The sequence below is a fragment of the Talpa occidentalis genome, unplaced genomic scaffold, assembly GCF_014898055.3.
Source record: "Talpa occidentalis isolate TD23 unplaced genomic scaffold, MPIMG_talOcc4v2.1, whole genome shotgun sequence".
Taxonomy (NCBI): Eukaryota; Metazoa; Chordata; class Mammalia; order Eulipotyphla; family Talpidae; genus Talpa; species Talpa occidentalis.
The window spans coordinates 5174091-5199982 of record NW_026555331.1 but is presented as its reverse complement, the minus strand read 5'-3'; the positions used below and the strand labels follow the sequence as shown (position 1 = coordinate 5199982).

Sequence of the window (25892 nt, the reverse complement as noted above, 5' to 3'; positions counted from 1 at the left end):
TACAATGAGATTAACAGCAAACCATTAACACTGAGCAAAGCAGATCGCCTGCCCTAATATGGGTGGGCCTCATCTAATCAGTTGAAGACCTTAATTTTGAAAAACTAACACATTCCTCCCTGAGGAAGAGATTATTAGGTCATTGGGTCAGAAGACGGCTTTTAGACTCAGACTGAACTCTCCCTGGGTCTCCAGCCTGCTGGTGTAACCTGTAGGCTTTGGACTTGCCAAGCTTCCCAATTGCATGTGCTGATTCCGAAAAATAACTTGGATGGACAGATGGATGGATGATGGATGGATGAATGATGGATGGATGGATGGATGGATGGATGGATGGATGGATGGATGGAGGATGGATGGATGGATGATGGATGGATGGATGGATGGATGGATGGATGGATGGATGGGTGGATGGATGGATGATGGATGGATGGATGGATGGAGGATGGATGGATGATGGATGGATGGATGGATGGAGGATGGATGGATGGATGGATGGATGGATGGATGGATGGATGGAGGATGGATGGATGATGGATGGATGGATGGATGGAGGATGGATGGATGGATGGATGGATGGATGGAGGATGGATGGATGGATGATGGATGGATGGATGGATGGATGGATGGATGGATGGATGATGGATGGATGGATGGATGGGTAGATAGATAGGTGGGTAGATGATGGATGTAGGTGGGCACAGCCTATTGTTCCTCTGAAAGCTCTGGACTAATCCATTAGGCATGTACTAGTGGCCCCATTTGCACAGGCAGTGTGGGGCTAGCACAGAAAAACAGCCCAGAAATGACTCAAAGAGGCCTGCAGGATGATCCCCTCCAATCCTCGTTCACAAGAGGGAAGTCAGGACCCCGAGGAGGCGGCGGCTGGCTGGAGGCCCCGCTGTGGGGCAGCGCTTAAGCCCAGAACTGAAAACCACTGGCCCCTCGCTCATCCATTGTCCGAGCTGCACGGGGCTCCTGGAGCAGCGTTCAATTTAATTATGTGGAAAATGAAAAGAAAAATAATACCCGCTGCAGGTTTTATTGAGCACTTTTGTGCTGGACTCTAAGCTCCAGGCCTTTCTATGCTGATTCCATCTAATCCTCCAGCAGCCCTGGGGCGGCCTCGGCCCTGCCAGGTAAGTCCTGGAGCAGAGATGGCAAATCATTTCCTGAGGCCACAGCTGCCGCTGGTGACAGAGGGGTGCAAGCCCTCACTCCCACTCTCAATGCGGGGTTCCAGCGACCTAACTGCGTGGGGAAAAAGGGGTACAGGATGAAAGGGGCTAAGCTTCCCACACCCCACCTTGCCTCCCACCATTTGTCGCGCTGTCAGCTCATTTTGCAATGACGCTGGCAGAAAGGCTCACTGGGAAGGGAACGCGTGTTCCCTGATCCCTCAGCTGAAGCCGCAAGCTGTGTGGATCTGCTGTTACTTGCTAATGCTCTGGGCCGGGGGTGCGGGGGTGGCGGGTGGGGGGAGTTGGGGGGAGTTGGCAGAGTTTGGAGGCACAGCTCCCGGGTGTGGGGGGTGGATTGTAGTCTTTGCTTGGCAGCTCCTGCCTGGTGGGAGAGGAGCCTGCATCGCTCGAGGGCCCCAGATGGAACAGAACTGGAAGCAGGTTGTGAAAATAACCCACTGAGTCAGGCTCGTGAGCAGGTTCAGGGCTGAGCACCCACAAACAAGCTCTCTCATCTGACTCCCATAACAGACAGGGGTGTCTTCTCCGACACACAGCCCCAAAAACAGCCAAGAAAAGAACGAGGAGGGAAACTGTCAGCGCCCTCGATGCGTCTGCGTCTCTGCTGCTCTCAAGCACGTCAGCTCCTCTTCCCCTGACGCCCGCCTGGTGAGCTTGGAGAGCCTGAGCTTTGACCAGGCTAAGAGGGGCCCCCAAGTCACAGCCCATTTACCGCAGCAGGCACGGGGCCCCAGAACCATCTCTCTCCGAGTCTCAGGGTGACACTCACCTCCTCAGAGGCCACACGGCTAGAGACAGCTCCGAGCGCCCCCCACGCCACCCCGCCTCCCCGCCGGCGGCCCGATGGAGCTCTGTGAGGTGGAAGGCAGGGGTCTCGAGCAGAAAAAGAAGAAGAGAAAGGGCAAGCTCCTGCCTCTGCTCCCCAACGTGTGCTGGCGCTGCTGGGCGGGAGATGGGGCGCTCAGGGAGAGCGGGGCCCGCTCACAGGCGCGAGAGTCAAGGCGCGGGGCGGTGAGCACCCAGAGAAGGAGTTTCTGAAAACCGCTCGGTTTCAACCAGCTTCCCCAGTTACTGCGTGTTCCCTCTCGGGGCTCCAGACCCCGGGAACCCCACTCTCCAAAGGGCCGCATGGAGGAGGCACCCTATTCCCTGCCCCGGGCCTGCCACTAAGAGTGAGGTCCGCGAGTGTGGAGCACGAGGAAGGACAGACGGGTGAGCGCGGGGGACGCTCGGGAGAGCCCCTTCTGACGTGGCCCCTGAGAAGAGAACTGCCCCAGACACCCCCCAGAGCGGACCGCCGGGGGCGCGGCCGAGCGGACTCTACCTCCGAGGAGGGCGGCTTGCAGTAGCCGGCGCCGAAGACCAGGTTCTCCAGAGACAGGCTGGACGGCTCCGGTCCCGCGTCTGGGCTTCCCTTCCCGAGCCAGGAGCCTCTTCCCGGACGCGTGAAGCTGCGAAGGGGAACGGAAGGGCGGGACAGAGGTGCCAGGTGCGCAGGGGGCAGACCGCACGGCTGCTCGGGGGGCGACACAGTGTTTGAAACCAACGTTACTTCAATAAGGTTTTTTTGAGGATGTAGAGAGTGACGGTGCCATCTGCGCAGCCCTGGGGGGGTAGTGGGGCGCCTAGGAGGTGGGTCACTTGGAAGGATGAATCCACACACAGGTGCCGTGTGGGCGAGGACCTCAGGGTCACCCACACCCTGCCAGCCACTGCGCAGGGCCACCCACACCTGTGGAGGGCCCTGAGCACAGCCCCAGGGCGAGGACAGGTGGGTCAGGAGGGGAGGCTCGGTCCGACCTGGTCTGGGCCTGCCTCTCTGGGGCACGGCACGGGGCCCCGTCCCCTCCCTGAGCCCTCAGTGTCCTGTGCACGGGAGTAAAGACAACCCTCCACGACCCAGTGAGAGTGTCACAGCCCTGGGGTCCACGGCTGTCAGACCCACAGGGCGCTCGCCCTCCGCCTCCCCCCAGGAATGGTCATTAGGCCCCCGAGGACCCCACCCAGCCCCGTGAGGCTTCCTGGAGACCAGCTGACATGTACGATGACAGCCTTTAATTTTGGGGCCAGAGATGAGGAAAGAATGACATTTGACATTCTTACTGGATTCACCTTTTCCATCTGCATCAATTGACAAGCCAGTAACATCTTCCTAAGCCGCCTCCCGGCCTTCACATCTTTCCTATTTTTTTTTTTTTTAAATAGAGGCATGTTTTATTTATTTATTTGTTTGTTTGTTTGTTTGTTTATACAAGCACTGGGTACAGTCAGAAGCGCGGGAGGGTGAGAGAATTCACCAGAGCCAGAGCGGGGAGCAGAGCAGGCAGAAGGACCGAAGCACACTGCTGAGGGGAGCAGCGGGCGGCAGGAGAGGTCTGCGCGCCATGCGGGACCCTCCTCCGGTGGCCGGGGAGCAGCCGGGGATCGAACCGGCGCCGCAGAGGCCGCGGGCAGCCTCGCAACCCAGCGCTCAACCGCTGCGCCACGGGGGAGGCCCCACATCTTTCCTATTAATACCCCCGTGGGGGTCTTGCAGCGCCAGCGCTGTGTTCCGGGCATCGCGCTCTCCAGGCAGAGCCAGTCTCCGATGGCCGAGGTGGGCGATAAACAGCCTCCAAGACCTTCATCCCCATGTCGGTGCTCAAGAAATCTTTGTGGAAGGATTTCCTCCACGAGACCCACTTTCCTGCTGCAAAACCGATGGGAAGAAAGTCCGCGTTGTAGTTCCGTCTCATTCATTTATTCAGAGGCATCACGCCGGGCGGTGGGGCAGGTGCCCGTGCGGGAAGGTGGATAAGGCTCGCCCTCATCTCGAAGGCATTTGGGGCTGGAGAGGGAGGCAGATGCCGCGAATGGAGGTAAGACCAGGTCAGTGAGCACAGAATAGTTTTGCAAGTCCAGCTGCAGGAGAAGTGAACAGCTGGAGACGATACTCAAGCGGTTGGACTAAGAGGGTGACAGCCCGCCGAGGAAGCCAGTCTGCTGGGGCCCCAGGCCCCGCTCGGCGCATACACGCTCTGTGATGGGGTTCTAGACTTCTGAGGCCTCCATCTCTGTGTCAGAGGAGGGATCCCAGCGCTTTGGCGGGAGGGGTGTGAGGACCCCATGAAATCAGCCAAGCGCAGCTTCAAGCACAGTGTCTGGCAGACGGCGGTGACTCAGTGAATGCCAGTGGCTACTGTCAACAGCCGTGCAAACACAGCAAGATCTAACGTCGCCCTCTCCATACTCACACGCTGTCGTTGCTAACACCCCAAATAGAATCCAGGGTAAAGTAACCATCGCTGTGATTGGTTTAGAGCTGAGAACAGAAGTGATCTAGGGGCGAGCTAGTAAGGGGGTGAAGGCACATTGCAGAATATATCAGACGGTTCACCCGGGGCACATTCGGGGGATGAGCCACTGATCAATAACCACAGTGGCTCATTATCAGATTTGAGTGTAACCTTGATTAGCTTTCCCAGCAGATGCAAACCCCACAAGGGACATCCAGTGACACGCATGTGAGGGTTAAAAACTGAATTCTTCATTCTGTTTTAGGGACAGTGAAGGGTCTTTCGGTGGAAATTAAATTAAATGCTTCTTCTTGATTGTGTTTAACTGATACAGCAAAGACTGACTTTTCCAGCAAAACTCGAGCTTGTATCAGATAGCTTGTATCTGAGCACTTTAAAGGTGCTCTCTGATAGCAACTCTTCCTGCAAAATCGAGAGAAGGGAAGAGAAGACAGTCTCTTTTTATCACCTTCCCTGGGGAGGCCCAAGTTCTGACCGTGCCCAGCCCTCTTGGCCTCTCTCTCAGCGAGGCTGCTGCTGGTGAGCTTGCAAGAGGCTGTTTCTGTCAGGAGGTTACCACAGTTGACACCCCAGTCCTCAGCAGAGAGCTTGCAAATGCCAGCCCAGGTAAACCTGTCCCATCTCTCAGCTGGGCAATCCATAACTAGCCCCCTAACTAGTCCTTCTAACTAGTCACCTTCACTAGTCCCCCCAACTAGTTCCCTTAACTAACCTCACAACTAGCTCTCTTAACTAGCCCCCCATAACTTGTCCTCCCAACTAATCTCTCCTGCTTTTAGCATGCCATTCCTGGGGCTTCCCAAGTTCAAGTCCACTCTCCCCTGTTCCTGTATCTATGGCTCTTCGGGGGTTTTTGGACAAACCTGGACGCGGTCATGCAGGTGAAGAAGATTCTTCTCTGCGCAGTTTGCAGTGACGTCTGATTTGTAAATGTCTAGTCCATGGCCTACTTTATGAGAGAGAAGCCTCTATGTCTTTTTTGAGTTATAAACCATCCTCCTTGAAGAGTTGGTGTTTTATTTTATTTTTCCCATCCTTGTCCCTTTGCCCAGAAGCCTCTGTTCATTTACTAGTGTCTGCTGGTTTTTATAAGTATTTTGCTTTCCAGAATGGTCTACGATGTAAACGTCCAACATCTGTCGTTGTCATTGTGACTTGCTTTGCTGCACATCATTCCCTCAAACTCTCTCCATTTTGCTACAAACAAAAGCATTTTGCCTTTCCTTGTGGCTGGATGTTCCATGGAGTGGACAGTCCACACCTCGTTCCGCCAGCCCTCTGTCGGGGCTCTTAGGCCGGTCCTGGATGCTGCGCGTTGCTGCAGTCGGCATCATACAGCACAAGCTTTTTAGGTTGTTGCTCTTACTCACCAGATAGGTCCCCAAGAGCGCGGCGGCTGGGCCAGACAGTGTGTCCACTTCTAGGTCTTTAAAAGTGAAAGCAGTGGCCATCCATGATGGCTGCCCCTGGGCACATGCCCACCTGCGATGTCCCGGCTCCTCTTCCCACGCGTCCTCTCCAGCGCTCGCCGTGGGGGGCCTCTCAAGATGCGGGCGTGAGATGGCATCTTGCTGGGGCTGTGACCTGCCGTTCTCTTATTAAAAGTGAGCATGATTGTTTTTCCATCTACTGAGTTTCTGAACATCCGTGAATCTTTTCACCTTTGCAAGCACATCCTCTGACAGCCGCGGACGCATCACAGGTCGGCCCACCCGGCGGGACTGTGCACCCCTGCGGGCGGCGTCTACTCCACTTCTCTGTGCTCCCAGGGGTTAGGCCTGAAGCCAGCAGGTCTCATAAGCCAGTGAGGGAAGGGACCGTGGTGAGCCTGCTCCCCGACACAGTGTCCCCTGGATCTCAGCCTGGTGGCAGCAGCAGTTCCATCGGAGCCCAGGGCCAGTGGTCAAAGCCCGCCATAAGCCACTGGCCCTCGCCAGCTCTCTCCAGCCTCACTTCCCGGGCCCGTGGCTCCTTCCAGGTGCTTGAGTCAATGCCCCTGTGGGGTTTCCTCTGGGAAACCAGCACCCCTCTGGGCCCTCCCTATGCAGTGCCCCCTCTTCCTCCCAGAAACCGCCTCAGCTGCCACCGGTGCTCCCTCCCACCTAGTCTCAATTCCCAGGACATGGCTGGGTTTATGGTTGTGGTTTTTTTAAATTATTTTTCATTGCAGTAACATTGGTTTACAAACTGTGTGTGACTCAGGGGTATAGGCTCACACCTCTTCAGATGTGTGTCACCACCCCATACCCACCACCCCGCCACCAGAGCACCCCAAATCCTCACCCTCGTCCGATGCCCCACCACACCCCCTGGATCCGGCCTGGTCCGCAGGAACCAAGACACAAGTGCACGGGGCTCACTCCTACCTGACCAGCGGCTGCTGCAGAGCCACCAGGGCCGCGTGGACGGTCACCGAGATGACGGACAGGTGGAAGTAGTCGAACATGACCGGGACCTGGTGGTGCAGGCCTCTCCGGGGGTGGAAGTGCAGGCCCAGCGTGCGGCTGCTGATCATGGGGGCCCCGGCCACATCCCTGAGCCTGCAAGGCGAGGAGGTGGGCGCCAGTGAGCGTGGCCCGCTGCCCCTGCTATCCCCAGGCCGGCGCCGTCACACCCTCGCCCGGGTTAGCGCTGGCCTTTCACCCCTGCAAGAGCCCTGCCTGGTAGAGACAGGTGTCCTCACGGCTGCCAGGTGAAGGAACCGGGGCTGAGCACGGAGGGGCGCAGGGGCGCCACAAGGCTGCAGCCTGTGCGGGCTGGCCTCCCGCTCAGGGATGGACTGGGAGCCAGACTCTTGCCAGGGCTCACCCTGACTCTGAGGTACAGACTCTGAGTACAGACGTGAGGCTCAAGGAGGCAGGGCTTCCCCACCGCCAGACCACTAGGCAGACACGGGCTAGTGCTTGCCAGGGAAAGGGAGCTATCGGGGCAGTGTGGATTTTAGAAGCCCCCCTGGACACCACACCACCTCCTGTGTGACAGCCCCATGTCCTCGGACATGGCCTGATGTCCCTGGAGGGCAGAGCTGCCCCACCCCCTGAGAAGCAGTGGCATGAGACGGGTGTCAGGTGCCTGCCAGCCCTGACATGGATGCCGGGCTTCTTGGTCCTGTTCCCGCTCGGCCCTACTTGGTTCTAAGGGAGCCAGTTGCTGGGGTTCCATTTCAGAGAACAACGTCCATCCCCAGGATGAACTGTCATCCTTAAATCCATTTGATGTAAATGAAAAAATACGGCATTGTCAATTCTTCGCGTTTCCTGTTCTCTTAGCTAATCCAATACTCCATGAAAATGCCCCACTCTGATTGTTATTAAGTGCTGTGTATTATAGAAAGAAATTAACACAGGAAGCCTGGCCCCGGCTGCATCTGGGAAGCTATAAAGAAGAAGAAAAATTGATTCAGGAGGCCATGTACCGCCTGTTGCATAAAGCATCCCTCTCAATCTTCAAAATAGACCTGTGGGGTGCAGAGTCTATAATCATCCCTATTTCTTAAATGAGGCTACTGAGATTTGGAAAAGCACAGGGGTTGCCCAAGAGTTGAGGTAGCTGAATTTCATGCACCCCTTTAGGCCAATCCTCTGTGCACAGGTCTTCTATCCAAAAGTTGTTGATGCCAAGATGGTCTCATCTGCTGTGTTTGCTACTAAGGCTGCTTGATGGGTAGGGTTGGGAATGATTTCTGGACCAAGCTGGAATCAGGGTTGAGTGGTCGACTGGGAGGGTCCACCAGGGAACTCTGGCTGGGTGCCCCTGAAGGAGGTGGCCATGGGGAGATGGGGCAAGGATGGCTCTCAGCGAGACAAGTGAGTGGTAGAAATTCCAGGTGATTGAGGGGGAGCATGAAGTCAATAGAAGAAGAGGCTTCACTTCTGGGTTTGCAGGTTGGGAAGAAGGCCAGCCTCTTGCAGGACCTTTGAGCTCAAGAGCATGCTCAGAAAAGCCCTGGGGCTGGTGTGAGGCAGGTGAGACTTCTCAAAGACCCCACCCAGGGAGAACAGAAGTGGCGAGAGAAGCTGGTGACCCAGAGGTTGGGGTCCAGATAAAGACAACAATGAGGAATCCCTGATGTTGAGCCCAGGCAGTGTGGCAGGACCGTGGACAGAGACTGGGTGTGGCCCGCCTGGGCAGCAGGCTGCTTTCTCCACACACAGTCAGGTCTCGGAGTCTCTGCTGTGGTCCTTCTGCGGCTCAGCCCCCTCTGACTGGGCTCCATAGAGCACAGACTCCCAAACACTCAGACATATCTCTGGTTGGAACAGTCTTTGAGAAGGGGGAAGAGGTTCTGATAGGGGGACTGAACTTTGCAGGGACTGGGGCTCCTGTTGACAGCAATGGCCCACCGACACCGATCCCTCTCCATCGGGAAGGCAAAGCTCTGGATGAAGAGGCTGCAGAGATCAGAGTGGGACTCATTTGCAACAGCAGTCAGAGAACACCAAGGAATGCTAATAGGATGGAGGAAAGAAGCGGCCCCAACTTGGACTCTCCCCATGAGGGGGTCTTCAAGTGAGCTTGCTCTGTGTCCCCTGGGATGAGGGAAACACAGGTTTGGGCACCTAACTCATACTGGGAACGTCCTCAGAAGCCAGGCAGAGGGAGGCTGGATTGGCCCAAGGAGGAGGGGAGCAGCATTAGAGGGGGTCCCCACCAGCGTGGGGTGAAGTTGAAAGTTGGTGTTCACTTTCCAAGGGTCAGATATGGGTTCTTTGAGAAGAATCTCAGAGAAGCTTCCAGCAAAGAGTGACTCACCCAGAGGAGGCCTCACTAACCACAGCACTGCAGCTGGGGTGGAGGGAGCTACCTGACGGGTAACACACAAGGGCACCCCAAAAAACAGAGATAGTGGTGCCTCAGCATCTGTCCCTGGAGAGTCCTTTCTGCAACTGGACCTGTCAGCAAGGAATCCCCACCCCTCCTGCCAGCTCGTCCCCACCTCCTGGTGCCCGACCCCCCACACCCAGCGGGGTCGGAGAAGATGACATCTCGCGCCACACTCCACCACCGGGCTGTGAAGCCGAAGGTGGGTGGGCGGTGAAAGGGGCCACAGAAATAAGTTAGAAATTGGAGAGTTGGGGGCTTGGGGATGTGCGTGACTGGACTTCTGAATGTCTGACGAAGGACATCGCTACCTGCAAGAAGCCTGGGCGGGAGGAGGGTGTGCTGTGACGAAGGAGGGGGGAGAGCTCACAGGACGAGCTGAGAGGGAGCTCGCGTGCGCGGGACGTAGCCTCCTGCCTGTTCTGCCAGCAGGCTGCCCGCGGACAAATTCCAGCTTCCAGAGGGCTGGAGCAGGACCGCAGATTTGAGGACAGAGAGGCCGCGTCCTGGCAGAGCCCCTTTGATTCCGATGGGGCCTGCTGGGGGGCGGGGGTCAGCCCCATAAGGTCATCAGTCTAAAGACTAACATGGCACTGAGGTGAGGGAGTCGAGCGAATGTCGCATGTTCTGTGCCTGGCCCTGCGCTACCGGCCTAAAATGCAGGGAGGCTGAAATGAGCACATCCTCCCCCTGAGCTACGGTCCAGGGGGCGATCCTGAGAGCTGTGCTGGGTGTGACCAGGGCGGGAGGGGGTGCAGGGGTGCAGGCCGGGCCCCCGCACACTCACTGCTGCTCGCTGTCCGTGAAGTGCAGATCCACCTTGAGCTGAAAATCGACTTCGCTCAGGGCCTCTTCCACCTACAAGAGAAGCAGGTTCAGGGAATTTCAGCAGCAAAACAGGGTCCCCAACAAAAAGTTAAGTGGATTGATTTCCTGAAATTTAGAAAAAGATCCTCAGCACAAAGCCGCTGCTGCTGATGCTTCCGGCAGAATTCCCTGCCTGCTTCTGGAATTCGGCTGATCTGTGGGTATCATGGGCAGACAGAAGGAAGAGATTTATGTGTTCAAGTTTGGGGAAAAGCCAATTTGCAAAAAAAAAAAAAAAAAAAACATTAAGCAATAAGCAAGTTTCTCCAGGACAGGACTTTGCAGAACCTCATTTCCCAGACAGATTTGAGCCCAAATTCTTCCGCGTGGGAAAATCTCACCTGCCTGCTCTGGGCAGGTGGGGCAGAAAGAACGCCTGCGATGTTCTTTCCCCTAGAACCGCCCCCCAGCCTGGCAGGTGCTGCCTCCCCGGGGACAGAGGGAACTGACACTCTGGAGTGTGCGCCCTTCACCAGGAGCTCGGCCCCTGCAGAAAGCAGCGTCTTCACTCTGGTGTGGAAATCCGCTACATGGGAGGCACAGGCGCTAAGGCACATCACCCTTCAGGTCCCAGCCACGCTGCTTCCGTGCTTAGCTGTGGGAATAAACTGCTTTTGTGAATCAGCACAGAAGCCACTGGCTTCCCTGCCAGCCTCTCGCCTACATCAAAACCAATAAACACCAGCACCTCCACCTCGAGGGGAGCCACTTGCTCACCACCAGATCTCACGTCGCCCCTACTCAGCGGGGGAGCAGCAGGCACCCATGATGTCTGCAGACTGGGGGAGCCTCTCCTCTATCACCCCAAAGCTGTGTTTCCTTCCTCTGTTTCTCGCTCACTTCCCAGTAAAATTGTTTCAGGTTGGCAACCTGGAGGCCAAGTGCCAAATTTTCTCTGCAGACACATTTTGTTTAGTCCCGGCAGTATTTTTAGTGTGTTTTGAACAAGTTGCGACCATTTCAAAACCCAGTATTTTCACTTTTCCATTGCAGATTTCCAGTTTCTGAAAAAAACTCCCCGGATCCGGCCGTGAGCGCTGGCGCTCAGCTCCGTTTGGATCAGACGGCTGACCTCCCGCGCTGCCAGGCCTCTCCGGGCTGTGCTCACCCGCCGGCCGGCCGGTGCTGACATCTCCTGGCCGCGCCCCGCCTGTGCCCGCGCCCCAGCATCCCGGAGGCAGAGCCCGTGTGGGGGCAGCCGCGCCTGCCCGAGGCCGCTGTCGGGAGCAGCCCCGCTGCCGTGAAGACGAGGGCAGGTCTCCTGGGGTCTCCTCCACCGCCACCTCTTCTGGTTGGATTCTTTGCGAGCCAGTCCTCGCCCTGCAGGACCCGAAACCTCTTCCCCGAAGGCCTCTTGGAAACATGCTTCTCCTTAAACACAACTCAGGCAGAGACATATGGGTAGATTTTGTCTTTGGGCCCCTAGGGCTTTAAAAGTTGTTGTTAAAACGAAACATGTAAAGTTAATGCTTTGCTGACTCCAAGCCTCGGAGAGACGCCTCTGCTTTGCTCAGCAGTCGCGCCCCCACCCTTGGAGCCAGCGAGGGGGGCCAAGCCGCCCTCCCAGCCACCTGCCCGCACTGCGCGAGCCTATTGCCGTCTGTGCCTCTCCCCAGGAGACAAGTCACGGGCGGGGGAGCGGTGGTTTGACTCAGTAAATCTTGAACTGCGAGTGCTGCAGGACTGGCTGCGGAGCCGTCCATCCTCCTGGGAGGCGACAGCCGGGTCCTCCCTACACACGCGTGTGTGGGCACGCGCAGACAGGAACACGCAGCAGCGCTCACTCGCGTGCCCCTGCCTGCTGCTGCCTGGCCCATCCTGGCTAAAGCAGCATCTTGGACAAGGGGCCACCCCCCCCCCAAGGGGCATCTTGGCACCGGAGCAGAGGAAATGATCAGAGTTGCTAATGTGTGCACAAGAGCTACCATGTGGCAGGAACTGGGCAGCCCTTCTAATTTAATATGAATAAAGCTGAATCAAGAAACATTGTCTCACCCATAAATGGGCCGATGGAAACTGAGGGTGAGCCCAGGCTCCACTAGCTGGTGAATTCTGCAGAGGCAGTCAGCTTCCCGCACACCCCTCTTCCAGGGGGCAGGGGCTGAGGCCGGGCAGCCTCGCTGGCGGCTTCAACTCCCCCGAAAAGAACCCTCATCTTCTCTCTTAAAGAGTCTCTTGAAGTCCACCACGGCGGGCAGTGGGGGAAGGACCCCAGTCCTGTGGGCCTCACCCTCTCTACCCATCCCCACAGCACCCCCTTTGCCCAGATGCCCCCAGCTCTCTCATGGACACACAGAGGCCTCCCCGCCCGTGATCCTTGGGCCATCATCCCTGTGTCTGCCAGGCTGACCTTTTAAATCCCAGGTCCCCTCTCCGACTCCTAGAGGAGCCCCCCACCTTCGGGGGTTGGCGGGGTCTCTGCAGCCCTGCGACCTCCACCTTCCTTTCCAGGACTTTCTAGTGCCACCTCCTAAGTGCGCTTTCTGCCCAAGCCCGCCTTGGCTGGCCCTGCTCCAGCTCTCCTTGCTGTCCTCTGCCTCGAGAGCTCTTAACTGCCTCCTGTGGCCAGCGCAGCCTGCTCACACACAAGCAAAGCTCAGAATCAGCTCCCGCCCCTGCCTGCCTGGCCTAGTGATCTGGGGTGGGCACAACATCTGCATTTTGAACAACTGCAGGGGCTGGGATGTGGGTCCACCAAGGAATGCAGCTTCGAGAAATCCTTGTTTCTTTCCTTCTATAAATAGGCCACCTTGTCCGCAAACACTCTCTGACCCCTTCATGCCTCTCCCCTCAAGGCACTGAGCATCTTGCAACAGCGACCTCCTCGGCCTTGGCTTCCGGGCCGCCCAAGCCGAACACGGGGGCCCCTCTCCCCGACGTCCAGAGCTGCGAGTGGGCATTTTGGTCTGCCCCATCCCCCCAGGGCTGCTTGTATTTTCCCTCTACTCTGGCTCATTCTATGACTATTTTTCCCTTTTACTATTCTGTGTTTTGTAAGCCTTCCTGTCATCTTGGGGAATGACACAGAATAGATTAAGTAAAACACCTGTCCTACCTCCACACCTGCTTACTGTTTGCACCTGATGGTTAACAGCCCAGCGAGAGCCGTCCAGGGTGATCACGAGGGCACGAGGTCCTCCCTGGCACGTCCTTGTGCCCTCGGCGTGTGCAAGGAATGTCCTGGGCATGCAGGTGGAAGGGCAGCTCCATGTGAGATGGCTGCCCTGGACGACGGCCCACTGGACTCCATGATGGCCGTGTGGTGCCTGGACACAGACTCTGGGCCCTAGGCTAGCCCCAGGGCCTGGGTCATAAGCAGGTGATGTCACTGGAGAGGCGTTAATGCATCCATTTCAGAGACACAGTTCTAAGGTCGTATCCCACGTGCTTTAAGTACCTTGATGGGCGATAATGACTCTGACATTGTTTGTGCGTGTGGATGGCTCCCAACACACTAACACATTATTCGCTTGAGAGACAAATGGTTCAGGGTACGGAAGGAAACAAGATGTCAAAGAGAATCCCTGTTCAATCTGAGAACTGAGGCTTGTTACAACCTCCCAGGAGCTGATGTGGGATGCTGGGGAGGATCACGCTGAACAGCTTTAAATGATTAGGGGCAAGAACAAGACTTGTGGAATGACGTGGAATGATGGCCAGGCACCCTGGGCAACATCCCCCCAGCCCCTCTCATGGCCACTACCTCCCTCAGGCTCCAGGAAGGTCTTGGGGGTCAACATGCCAAAGGGTGGTGGCCCAGGAGAAAGGTTCTTCCTGGAATCTGGACAAGCCGAGCTGGGGCGCAACCTAGCTGAGTTCCTCAGTGCTCGGAAAAGCCTCAGGGTACCACGTCTTAAATTAAGTGTAGCAACCAGGGTCCAGGAAGAAGCAGACGATACACTCAAAATGAGGGGCCCCAGTAGAGCTCTCTGCCGGGAAGGTTTGCACAGGAGTGGGGAGGCCGCAGGGGCGGCTCAGCACCTGACACCAGCCACAGGGTGTGAGGCCACACTTCCTCATGTGTGGCGGTGCTCCAGCAGGAAATCATGTGGAGCGTGGCGGCAGATGTCACATGGGACGAGGGACCAGAGCCCGGGTTCACGTGGCAGGTTAGACCGTTGACGCATGCTAGCCTGATGGACGGGGTTATCAGTCTAGTTTCCTGCATATGGAGGAGGCACCCAAGCCTCTGCGCTTTCCCCCATGCTGTTCCTGGCAAGGGCTGCCCTTCCTCCCTCTCTGTCTGAAAGTTCCCAGCAAGAGCCCCTCCAAGTCGCTCCTTTGTGAAGCCAGTGAGCCCCGTCACCTCTGTCTCGTGCCCTTTGTTCCTGTGAGCTAAGGTGAGCACAGAGGCCTGCTCAGACATCTATTTCCTGATAAAGTAGCAATTGCTGGAGGGCAGAGGTCCTGTCCCCTTACATCTTTGACCCTAATGCAGAGCTGGGCCAAAGCAGGTGCCTGGATAAGGGTCTCCCTATAGGCCTAAGGGTTAAGTCTCAGCACAGTCACCATGGCCTGAGTTCAATCCCCTGCCAGGGAGCTGACCCACAGGGTGCAGCAGACCTCTCCTGTCTCCCCACTGCTCCCTTCAGCAGTGTATTTTAGTGGATCCGCCTGTTCTGCTCCCCACTCTGTCTATGGGGAGTCCTCTCACTCTGCATCTATGGCCTGCACCCCAGTTCTTGTATGCAAATATGAAAAAATGTTTAAAAGTGCCTGAATAGATGCCAAGTGCACAAACCCACACCGGGTAGGAGAATGAGCCAGAGGGAGCTGCTGGGATGTGAAACAGCCAAGAGCCAGACTAGCTTCTCCTCTCACCCCTGCCCTGCCACGGTGCAGAGCGCAAGGAGGGAGCAGCACGGTGGCTGCGGGGACCCCGGACTCACCCTCTCTCCATCTAGGAGCAGGTGCGCCCCGAAGACCACAGCATCGTTGACGGGGACCTCTTCATTCCTGTACAAGATCTGAAAGACCCGGCTGTGCACCGTGTTCTCGTGGATGGAGGCCGAGTGCAGGAAGCTGCTGTCTGCAAAATAAGAGTCAGGGGCGTCGTGAACATGGCACTGTCCTCTACCTGCTGCCCCTGCAGGGTCGGCCCAGCTCAGAGAGTCACGGCCACAGCTGCACTTGCTCCCCAGAGACTAAAATCACAGACGAAAGTGGCCCCAGCAAGGAAGGGCTTTCTGCGGGTTGGGGCATCTCAGCAGAACCTGACCTTGGTTCCTCCCTCCTAAGACCTTTGGAAACAGGGACAAGGGCCACTGCCACTGCCCAATGCACAGGAGCCTCTGGCCGCCCCGTCTTCAGCTGCAGAGTCGGCCACAGAGAGGATAAAACCGCGGGCCATTTCTGAGGCAGGGAAGAGGCACCTGCCCTAGTCACGCTTACGCGCGAGGAATTGAGATCGCTGGTCGAGGCAGCCTGTTGACACCTGCTGGACTCAAACGGAGGCGACTTTTTTTTTTTCTTGTGGGACCCTCACCAGCGACCAGGGAATGAACCGGCGCTGCAGAGGCCACGGGCAGCCTTGCAGCCCAGCGCTCAACCGCTGCGCCACCAGGGGAGGCCCCAACGGAGGCGACTTTTAAGTAGAAGTGACCTGAGTGCAGGCGCCTCTCGCTTCTGTTTGCTCCCCTGGCCCCTGCTCTTCACTGCCGGGCCTCAGCGGAGGACATGGCAGAGAGGGGTGGGGCAGCTGCTCAAGGTCAGAGGCACAGAACCAGAAAGAAGCAGGAGGGACGGCCCGGAAAACTGCCCATCACCTGCCTCCGCGGGCCAGTGCACCAGCCCCGGCGGCAGCAGCTCCCGCGTGAAAACAGAGCCTGCCCCCGGCCTCCTGGGAGTGGGCAGACAGGAGGCGGAGGAAGCAAATCACGACCCGAGGCCACGCAGGTCCTGGGCAAGCAACAGCTGGGGATTCTGTCTACACAGCGGCCTGCGCCTTCCTGGTGAGCGCGTCTCCAGCGGCCACTCTGATTCTGAGTCAGTTGACAGGCGAGACCACCAGACTCTCCTTCTTTGCAGGAGATGCCAAATCCCAAGACGCCTCATTAAGCCAGGATGGGACCCGTCTTGTCCCGTGGGGGCTGCCTGTGGCACTCGCGTCGCTGCTAAGTGGGTCCTAAGCGGTATCTGTAGGAGGAAGGCTCGGGGAATGCCACGCACCCCGGGGCTCTGAGACGGCGCCTGCTCGGCCCGCGTCTCCCGTGCTCAGGGACCGGCCGCCTTGGACACCTGCCCCCAGGCTGACCCTCCCTGGCCCCGCAGGAGAGCGCCCTCCTGGGCACGGCCTCTCTGCCCGGCCGCCTGCTCTCCTGCGGGCTCTCCTGCTCCCGTCCCTGGCGGCAGGGGCCTCACGGATGGCACACGCCACCTTTCCCACCCCCGGCGCTGGGCAGCCTGAGGGTAAGAGAAGACCTTGTCCGTGCCCCGGAGTGTTTCAAGTTGCTGGAAATGTAGAATGTTTTACTTATTGTTTGGCGCCAGATTGCTATTGAGTGGCCCAACGAGGAGGTGCAGACAAGTGTCCCCAGATGGCCCTCTCCTTCTGTTTTCGTGAGAGCTGGCCCCGTGCCTCTGCGCTGGAATTGGAAGGGGGAAAACCCAGGTGGACAGGAGGTGGGAGGAGGGAGAAAAGGGAAGACAAGAGAAGTGGGGGGAGAGGAAGACGGGAGGACTTCGTCCATGGGACCCCATCCAGAGAACACGCTTGGTCTGCACTCCGGGACGGATGACCGCGCCTGTCTTGAGTTCACAGCTGGAACAGAGGCTCCCCCCCTCGCCGGACCCGCAGCCCAGAGGTGAGGGTCACAAAGCGCAGATGCCGCCCTGACCCCGCCCTCTGCCGCCATGTCCAGCCCACAGCTCTCTCGTGGGCGTTTCCCGGAAACCTGAACCCCACGTGTGCCTCAGGAGCAAGACCATGGCTTTGCCGGCACCCTCGCCACCTGCCTAGAAAACCAGTCTGTGCTAAACAAAGTTTGGGAAACTCCCCAGCGCCCAAGACCTGAGGACACTGGGGCAAGTCTGGGCTGGCTGGAAAAGACTCTGCAAAGTCGTCACACATGCAGGCGGCACACGTGAGGGAGACTCCTGCACAGGGTCGCGGGGTGGGGCTCGCCGAGGCAGAGCACCTGCAACTCCAGGCCACGACGTGGCTCTCCCATGGCTCAGCACGGGCCTCCTCAGGAGCAGACGCCCCTCCAGGCCAGGCCGCCACTGCCTGTGTGGCCCAGGCCCATGGAATCCGGGCTTCCAGGAGGCAAGATTCGTGCCCGAACAATTTCCACACTGGGTGTGAGGTGCTGAGTCGAGGAGAATGTGCTCAACTGTAAGATTCTAAAACCCCAAGCAGAGTTCCTGGTAAGATGCCGGTGGTGACGACAGTGCTTCTTCATGCAGGACCATTTTCTGGCCATTTCTAGAAACAGGGTGGACAGAACGTCACCTGGAAGCCAAGTTTTATTAGATTTTCTGACCACTTCAAAGAGCAGGCAGGAGTGGGGCCTCCCTGAAGCAGACGGTCAGTACCGACTCAGGGTTAACTCCGTGGGCCACATCAGCGCTGCCTGGCTGGTGCAGCCGTGACCCTGCAGAGGTCACGTGTGACACCATCCAGGGCAGAGCAGGTGACACCATCCAGGCGGCCACCCCTGGAGGCGCTGTCTCCAGAGACCACCTGGGGCAAGCCGCTTGGGAGAGCAGAGACCTTGGAAGCCAGGGCCCTGGTGATGGAGCTGAGGGTCGGGGCTCAGGGAGACCTGTAGGTGGGGCAGGCTTTCCCCAGTCGGGGAGCACCGGCACCCCGTGTGCACGTCGCGCGGAACCTGTTCTGGGACATATAGGTACCGTGGTGAGCTGCCCCCCAGGGCGCGGGCTCTGGGTGCTCACACTTGCCCAAAGGTTCATGGAGAGGTTGGTTTGGATCTTTTGTGAACTGGACAGGTCTGTGGACCCACCTGACCTGGCACAAAAGCTGTGCCTTGCAAGTGCTTTGCACTAATGCCCAAGGATGAGCTTCTTACACAGAATCCTGTGGTTTTTACTATAAAAGATATTCATTTATTGTGGTTTTGCTACAAATATATTCTTTCACTCACTAGGTTACTAATCACCCGCTATGTGCCAGGACCTGGTCAAGACACGGGTTCAGCAATGCACGAGAAGGGTTTCTTGTGGAGAATTTCTATCTCCTGGAGCAGGATTGGGGGGTCTTCCTATTCTTCACCTCCACAGACGTCTCCCCATTTAAATGAACTTCTGTCTCCAGATCCCTTGCATTATCTGCAGCATCTTACACGTCTGCGTTGAACCAATTTAGTTGAGCTGGAAAGTCAGGTGCAGCAAACTGGATTGCGCGAGGATGGTCTTTACCAACTATGATCTGGAAAGCCACGTTCCTCTAATACAGCCAAGACTTGTGCTCCTGGGACCTGTGCTACAGAAGGTCCCTGGGGTTGTCTGACCTGAGTTCCAGGGCCGAGGGCGCTACCTCGGGAGTGAGAGTCTGGTGTCACTCAGGAGGACACGCAGGTCATCGAGCTTAAGTCACTTCTGTAGCTTTGACCACAGCAGCTGCTTGAATGGAGCCTGCCAGTCTTGTGGCTTTTTTTTGTTCTTCCAGCCCTGAGCTTGTTGATTCACTCACTCATGACTGAGCTACACCAGCACCCGGGCATATGCGAGCCATAATGCTCGTCACGCTACGCTACAACAATGACAGGGAATCGGCTTCAATATTTAGTCTAATATTTCCCAACTTTTCCTCTCCTCCCTCCACCCATGCTCCCATCACTTCTGCTGCTAAAGATGGAAGAGCTCGCGAGCCGGGACAGCGGCTGTTCACGTGACCGCCACTCGCAGGCGCACATTCTCAATCAGCCAATTAATAGTCCCGGATACAGGAAGGGGGTGACTGGCAGAATTTCCCCAAAGTTAGCAGTACCTGGAGGGCTGAGCCCAGCCTGCTCTGCACGAAACTCAAATGACAAAGCAGGTGGCATGGCCTGGCAGGAGTTCCAGCTCACGGGAGGAGACAAGCGAGCCGGAGAACGCAGGAAACGCCCCTGAACGTGATGGGAGGGAGCCAGGGCCGCCGCTCAGCCCCGAGCTCTCCCCACGCTGAGTGGGACTAATCACTTAATTATAAGCCACCGTGACCTACCCGATGGGGGCCCAGAAAGGCCAGCGCTTGACAACACTTCATTAGCCAATAATCACCTGTGTTGTACCATCTCAAAAGGAAAGGGTCTGCGTGTGGCCCGGCACACTCCCGCCTCCTGACAGCCACCCGCTGGACTTCCTTCACGCTGGCCTGACCACTGAGCAGCCGGACACGTGCGTCTATGTGTCTTGGTGTGTGAATCTGAGTCTCTTGAGTGAACCCGGCGCCTGGCTTGTACCCGGTGCCTTGGTGAGGACAGCAGGGGATGTGTGAGAGCCGTGGGCTGCTCCGGGCATAACTGAGCAAGAGCTCACCGGACCTGTGTGGTGGTTTCCTCACCTGTGCGCTGGGGGTGGGTGAAAACACCTGCCCAAGGCTGGGGGGTGAAGGAGAGGGCCTCTGAGCTCTGGGGACAGGTCCAACATGGAACAGGGGTGCAGAGAAAGCACAGGGACTCTACCCTGGATGGACAGGAGCATGGGGCTACTGTGACTGTCAAAGCCCCGAGGGCAGATCCCCCAGAACTCGCAGGGAAGTGTAAAGGGACCCTCGGCTGGGATAGGCGGGCGTGGTCCAGGGCAACGGGCTGGCCAGGAGGACAGAGTGTACAGGAACCCTGCCGGGAGACTTTGGGAAAGGTGCTGGCTCCCCCAGCCTCCTTTCTCAGGCAAAAATGACAAAAAAAATATGACCCCAAGGGGCAGCAAGATGACCCCGCAGCCCCACCTTGCCCGCTGATGGAAACCATGCAAGGCCGAGGTTGCTCACTCCCTCCACGCACCCCTTCTCGAGCCCTTGGGGTGCCCCCGCCACACCCCCTGCCTCTGAGTGCTGACCCCATCCAGGTGGGGGCCCTGAGTCTCTTCTCCTCCACGAGCCTGCTGTCTCCCAGGGGAGCCTGTCGTCCTGAGATGGACACCAGGGGAAGCAGAGCCCCCCAGGTCTGCCTGGCCCAGCTCTCCAGAGGGGACTCACATTCCCCCGGGATGTGAATTCACCCCCAAACATACAAACTCAAGATGAACCTTTGCTGGTCGCCCAAAGGTGTTCTCCCCAGTCTCTTCTTACCCCTATCGGTAAAACACTTGCCTGCAGCGCCCCCACCCCCCGCCTGGCACCTGCGTCCTGCCCAGCAGGGCCAGTGCTGGGGTCCGGAGCTGGAGTGGGGCTTCCAAGCTGGCTGTGACTGTGTTTACCAAATTTCTTTCTCCCCCCGAAACAGTGGAAACTTCCTGGGCGTCCCAGACCCCCTCCCTTCACCCCTTCTCTCACCAGCAAACCTGACGGAGCCACATTCCAAATGTGCTTCTGATCCACTTCATTCCCTGCAGCTATTTTAATTCCCCCTCAATATTTAATACTGGATCTTTAGCTTTAGTGTATAATATAAAACATAAATGAGACATCACCGCCCCCCACTGCACTGAGAATGGGTCTGAATTCTTTGCTGTGGATGGGGTGGCCCTCTAGGCCCAGCGTGGGGGTGTCAGTCAAGGTGAGGCCTTGGCCAAGCTGGCACCCTGTGCGGTGTCCAGGTGGGCAAATGTTTATAGAACGAGTGGCTGACCCAAGCTCCTGGGCCCGGCCACTAGATCTCGGCAGCGTGTTTAATAAACACTCATGGACGTGGGCTGGCCAGAGGCCCCAGGGCCGGCTCTGCCTCCCGCCCAGTCCCCACCACGGCCACGTCCACACAGACCCTCGCCAGAAGCCAGCATCGAGGCGCCTGAAACGCACTAGAGCGGCTTTCCTGAGTCCTGGCCAAGGCTCCAGAACAGGTCCTGAAGCCCTTGTATAATGAGGCGCCAGGAGCCCGGGGAGCGGGAGGTGGGGGCCCCGCTGATGTGGTGCCGCCTCGCCGGGCCGTCTGCCTTGGCCATCTGCTTCCCAAGGAGAACCAAGCATGACTGCGATGCCAACCAACACGGGCTCGGCCACCCGACCAACCACGGTCCCAGGCTGCTCAGTGCTGGTTGCTAGTCCTCCTGCCCACAGCGACCTTGATTTGGGGAAGCCACAGAAAGTAGGGGCAGTTGTGACTTGTGCAAAAATAGCAGGGACCCCCCCCCAAAGTCACTATGAGTGTGTGAGAAAGGGTGAGAACAATCACTTCACCCCCCCCCCCGGAGACAGAAGCTCTCCCTGAAGGGCCACCCCGCTGCCAGGGGCTCAGCAGCACTGACCAGTCCAGGTCAACCTCGGCCCCAACTCCCTGGAGGGCTGAACCGCCCTCCCTGCCCCCAGCCATGAGTGAGCACAGAACTGTTCCAGGAGACTGAAGCTCTCCTTGCCTTGCTTTCCTCTGCCGGCCGCCCCCACGCTGCCTGTCACGGTGCATACCCAGAGGGGACAGGGAACCTCCACCTGCCGTGTACATCACAGCATACACCTGCAGGGAACAGGGAACCTCCATCCTGTACATGACAGCATACACCTGCAGGGGACAGGTAACCTCCACCCTGTACATGACAGCATACACCTGCAGGGGACAGGGAACCTCCACCGTGTACATCACAGCATACACCTGCAGGGGACAGGGAACCTCCACCCTATACATCACAGCATACACCTGCAGGGAACAGGGAACCTCCACCCTGCTCGCCACGGCGCACACCGGGAGGGGGCAGGCATTCCAGGTAGGTGAGCACAGGTGCCAACCGGTGTAAACGCATGCCAGGCACAGTGAGAGCAGGGTCCTGCGGCCCCCAGCTCTGCCAGGTGCACATCCTTCATCAACGGCGTACAGGGAAGGGAGGCTCTGCAGGCAGGGCCAGGGGGGGACGTGGAAAGGTGGAAAGGTCACAATTCACACCACATGCCCTGGCTGAACATCTCCCCTGGGCAGTGAAAGGGCGTCTTCGCCCTGTGTGCAGGTCAGCCCAGCCACACTAAGGGAGCCCTGCCCTGCAGCTAGGCCTGTCCTCCCAGGCACACGCCTCCTCCCTCCAAATGCCAAGGGCACCCCACGTGACCGAGCTCATGTCCTGCAGAATTCCCCCCCCCCACAGCCCTACCTCCCGCCACAACGCATCTGTCCTGCATGGACGGGGGTGGCTCCAGAGCCAGCTCTCCTCCCTGGCTCCAGCCTCCTCCATCACCCCATGTCCCAGCCCTCCCAGCTCACCTGCAGACCTTTGAGCACTGGCTCACCTGGTCATCTGGGTTCTCCTGGTCACCCTCACTCAGACCAGCCCGGCTGAGCCTAGTAATGGACATCCAACACCACACACAGCAAATATCCACGTCCTGCCTGGACAAGCGCCTCGATACCTGATCTGAACCTCCTCACTTGCCCCCAGGTTCCCGCAGTGCCAGGTCTGGGCACAGGTGAGCAGTGAGCCCCCTTTCATTGGATGCTAACATCAGGGAGCAGGTCCCTGCGGACCACGCAGGCCCCAGTCCTTTCCCAACTTCCAGCGAGGTTGCTCTGGCATGGCTGAGCATGCACGTCCTCAGCTCTGGCTCCTGCCACCTACTCCTCGACACCGTCAGCATCCAGAAGGTGCCATCCACGCAACCACTCTCCGCCACCCTCAGAACACTCACGCCCCATTCACGCGAAGCATTGAGCCCCTCGGGGCCCACAGGGACACAGGCCAGGACAGCCCCTTCTTAAGGAAGCCTCTTCTCTTTCCCCCGAGAGCTGCTATGGCTCCTCGGGTCTCAAGCTTCTCGCTGCCGGCCCAGCACGCACGTGGCAAGATGGATCCGACATCAGCTTCTTTCGGCCCCTGGGAGCACAGGGGACCCCGCGAGGGTTGGTGACTCTCTTTCCCCTGTGACAGGGACCAGGGCCCGCAGGTCGGGCGCAGGAAGGGGGCAGACAGGCTCGCCCTGTCACCACACGTGACCACACGCTCTGCCCACTTCCTTGCTGGTTGTTTCCGAATAAGCCTGTGGCCCTACTGGTTGTCTTTCCGAGGCCGCTCCGCGAGACGGGCTCCAGTCTAAACCACACCGGGAACGCCTGGCTCTGGTTCCCCGTAAATGAACCCCACTCTTCAATGTTCTTCCTTTCTGGATTGTTCTTGGTTGGGGGGGTCTCGGCTCTTGCCAGGCCAGACGCTCCTCAGAGGCTGCAGCCTGGGGCTCGCCCGAGCTCGGCCACCTGCAGCTCTTGCCTGCATCGTCTTTCTCCTCTGACCTGCTTCCCACTCAGCTTTCTTCTCCTCGTGCATCAGGACCCGCCTGCTGTGTCCCTTCTCGAGAGGCTCTCCTCCCCGGCGGCAGACGGGCGAGCTGTCCCCACTCTGTCCCCGAGGCCGGCTCGCGTAGAACCTCACGCGGAGTTACAGGCCTTTCCGAAACGAAGCCAGAGCCCAGCCTCCGAGTCCAGCACGTCCACCCCGCCTGCCCCCTGCCCTGGATGGGTCCCCCGGGGGCCCCAGAGGACTAGCTCCAAGTCCCATGTGTCTGGGCAGATTTGACAACCAGCATCTGAAAGTCCCGGCAGCACCTGCGTGGTGTCGGCCAGCGCTTAGCCTGCCGGCTCCAAAATCGACGTGTGTCCAACCCACGTCCCAGAATCAGCTACTGCAGCTTTAGAGGGACTGACCACACGGCTGCGCCCCAGGCTCGTGTTCCTTCCCATGTCCGCCTCGGTGCGGTTTTTCTTCCCATCTCCAGATGGCAGCCCTAGCGCCATGACCCCTGCCCGTGACCCCCGTCCTCCCCGTTCCGATGCCCGGCCTGGCCTCCCAGTTCCCCTGTCGACTTGAAATCCTCTGCTTGATTTTGAAGCAACACACACTTTGCGTGTCTGAGAGTGAAGCCCCCAGGCCTGCGTGAGGGAAGAGCTGCAAAGCGCCTTTCTCTGCCCACATGTCTCGTCTGAGTAAATGGCCCTGCGGCCCAGACAGAACTCCGAGAGCCGCCTCCCTGGTCCACATGCTCCCTGCCGCCTGTCACCCTTCCAGGGCGCTCCCTGCTCCCCTGTCCAGCACCAGCGGCCCGGCTGTGTCTCCCCGCCCCCACCTGCCGGGTTCTGCCCACCTGCCTCTCCTTTGGACTCTACATTCTACCCATGAAAGAATCTTTCCAACGTGCCAAGCTGGGCCAGGCGGCTCTGTCGCTCAGTCCTTCAGTATCTTTGCATTCCTCTCAGCTTAAAGGACAAAAGGTGTAAACACAATTGGCCATGCCACTCTGCCCCCACCTCCGTGCCCGCCTCGCCAGGCTCCCCCTCGCTGCCCCAGCTATGCCAGCTTCATCCCTCCACATCACTCCGCAGATACCCACCTGGGTGACGGGTCCCTTCCCTGGGGACCGAGCTGCCCCGGCTCACACTCCGGCTCCGGCTCAGGAAGACAAACCTGCCTCCCGGAGGCCACCGGGACCGCGGCTGCCACAGGACAGGGCGTCTCTCGGGCCTCGCGAGTTGGTGCAAACATGAAGGTGGTGCTCCCCCAGTAATGGCTGCTCCCGCGCTGAGCTGAGGCCCCCGAGAAGATGCAGCTCTTCTGCTCCAACAGCCCCAGAACCCCGTATGTATGGGGCCTGGGTGCTGAGGATATTCTTTGAATGTGGAATTCAGATGTGCTCACTTTTTTAATTAATGTGAAAGGCAATCACCGTGGCAATCGCCGCCCTTTTAATTTTTTTTGAAAGTATTGCCTTCTCATTTGACCCTTGCTAAATAAAGTCAGAGAAATCCAGAGAAGTTACACTTGTTGAAACAAAATTAACAACCAAACTGGGGCACGGATTCAAAAATGGCCAACTCTTTGGCTCTGCTCATTTATAAACTCTCTGAGATTTGATTTTCTCCTTTGAAAATAGGAACAGAAAGCCTTTTCTCCCGAGATTAGTATGAGGATTTATAAAATAATACTTACAGAGCGCTAGAGCAGGGCCTGGTGCATTCCCTCCCGCGATCGATAGACATTTATTAGCGCCATTGCTTCCAATCCCGGGCAAGACGGATCGGCCGCGGGCCTGTATTTCAGAAGCTGAGGTGATGCCATTGACTTGGCAGAAGATAAACGAGAACATTCATTCTCAGCAGCCACAGGTCTGATCGAGCTTTCAACTTGAACGTTATCGACCTGATCTGCTCTGCACCGGAGCCATCAATCCCGGAGGACTGCCCGGCAGGGCTTTCCCGTGGGGCTTTGGGGGAAGAGAAGGTCTTCGTGGAGGGCTGAGGTGCTGTGAGATGCTGGCATCCGCCGCCCCCCGCGACACAGAGCCGGCGAGGGACGGTTAGCGCACGCTCTCTGTTGCTGAGGGTTGCCTCCCCGCCCCACAGGGCTGCACCCCAACAAGGACACCTCTCAAGTCACCATTCACTTATAACAACACGCATGTTGCAAACGCAACATCTTCAGAGATTGTGGTGCCCTTGATAGTGTCTTAGGATGAAAAGAAGCATTTTATGAGTTATTACAACTCAAGTTGGGCAGACACCACCAAAGCCCCGCAAGCCCAAGAGAAAGGCAAATGCAAACGTGAGCTCCCCAGGACAGTGGCTGAGAACCAGGACTTTCACCCCCAGTTCAAACAGAGGAGAAAGTGCAGCAGTAGGGAGGAAGAGGGGGCTTT

At 57.9% G+C, this 25892-nt stretch overlaps 1 protein-coding gene across 4 annotated transcripts in view; it reads right to left on the bottom strand.

Moving 5' to 3' along the window:
• The window catches only part of FAM135B (family with sequence similarity 135 member B), a 162232-nt gene that overhangs the window by 37787 nt on the left and 98553 nt on the right, over positions 1-25892 (bottom strand). For all 4 annotated transcript variants that reach the window (XM_054691958.1, XM_054691959.1, XM_037500808.2 and 1 more), the window contains exons 4-7: positions 15076-15215; positions 10107-10177; positions 6865-7038; positions 2527-2653 (exon numbers count right to left, since the gene is read on the bottom strand). In XM_054691958.1, the coding sequence (XP_054547933.1) occupies positions 2527-2653; positions 6865-7038; positions 10107-10177; positions 15076-15215 (512 nt within the window). The remainder of the gene's footprint in view (positions 1-2526; positions 2654-6864; positions 7039-10106; positions 10178-15075; positions 15216-25892) is intronic.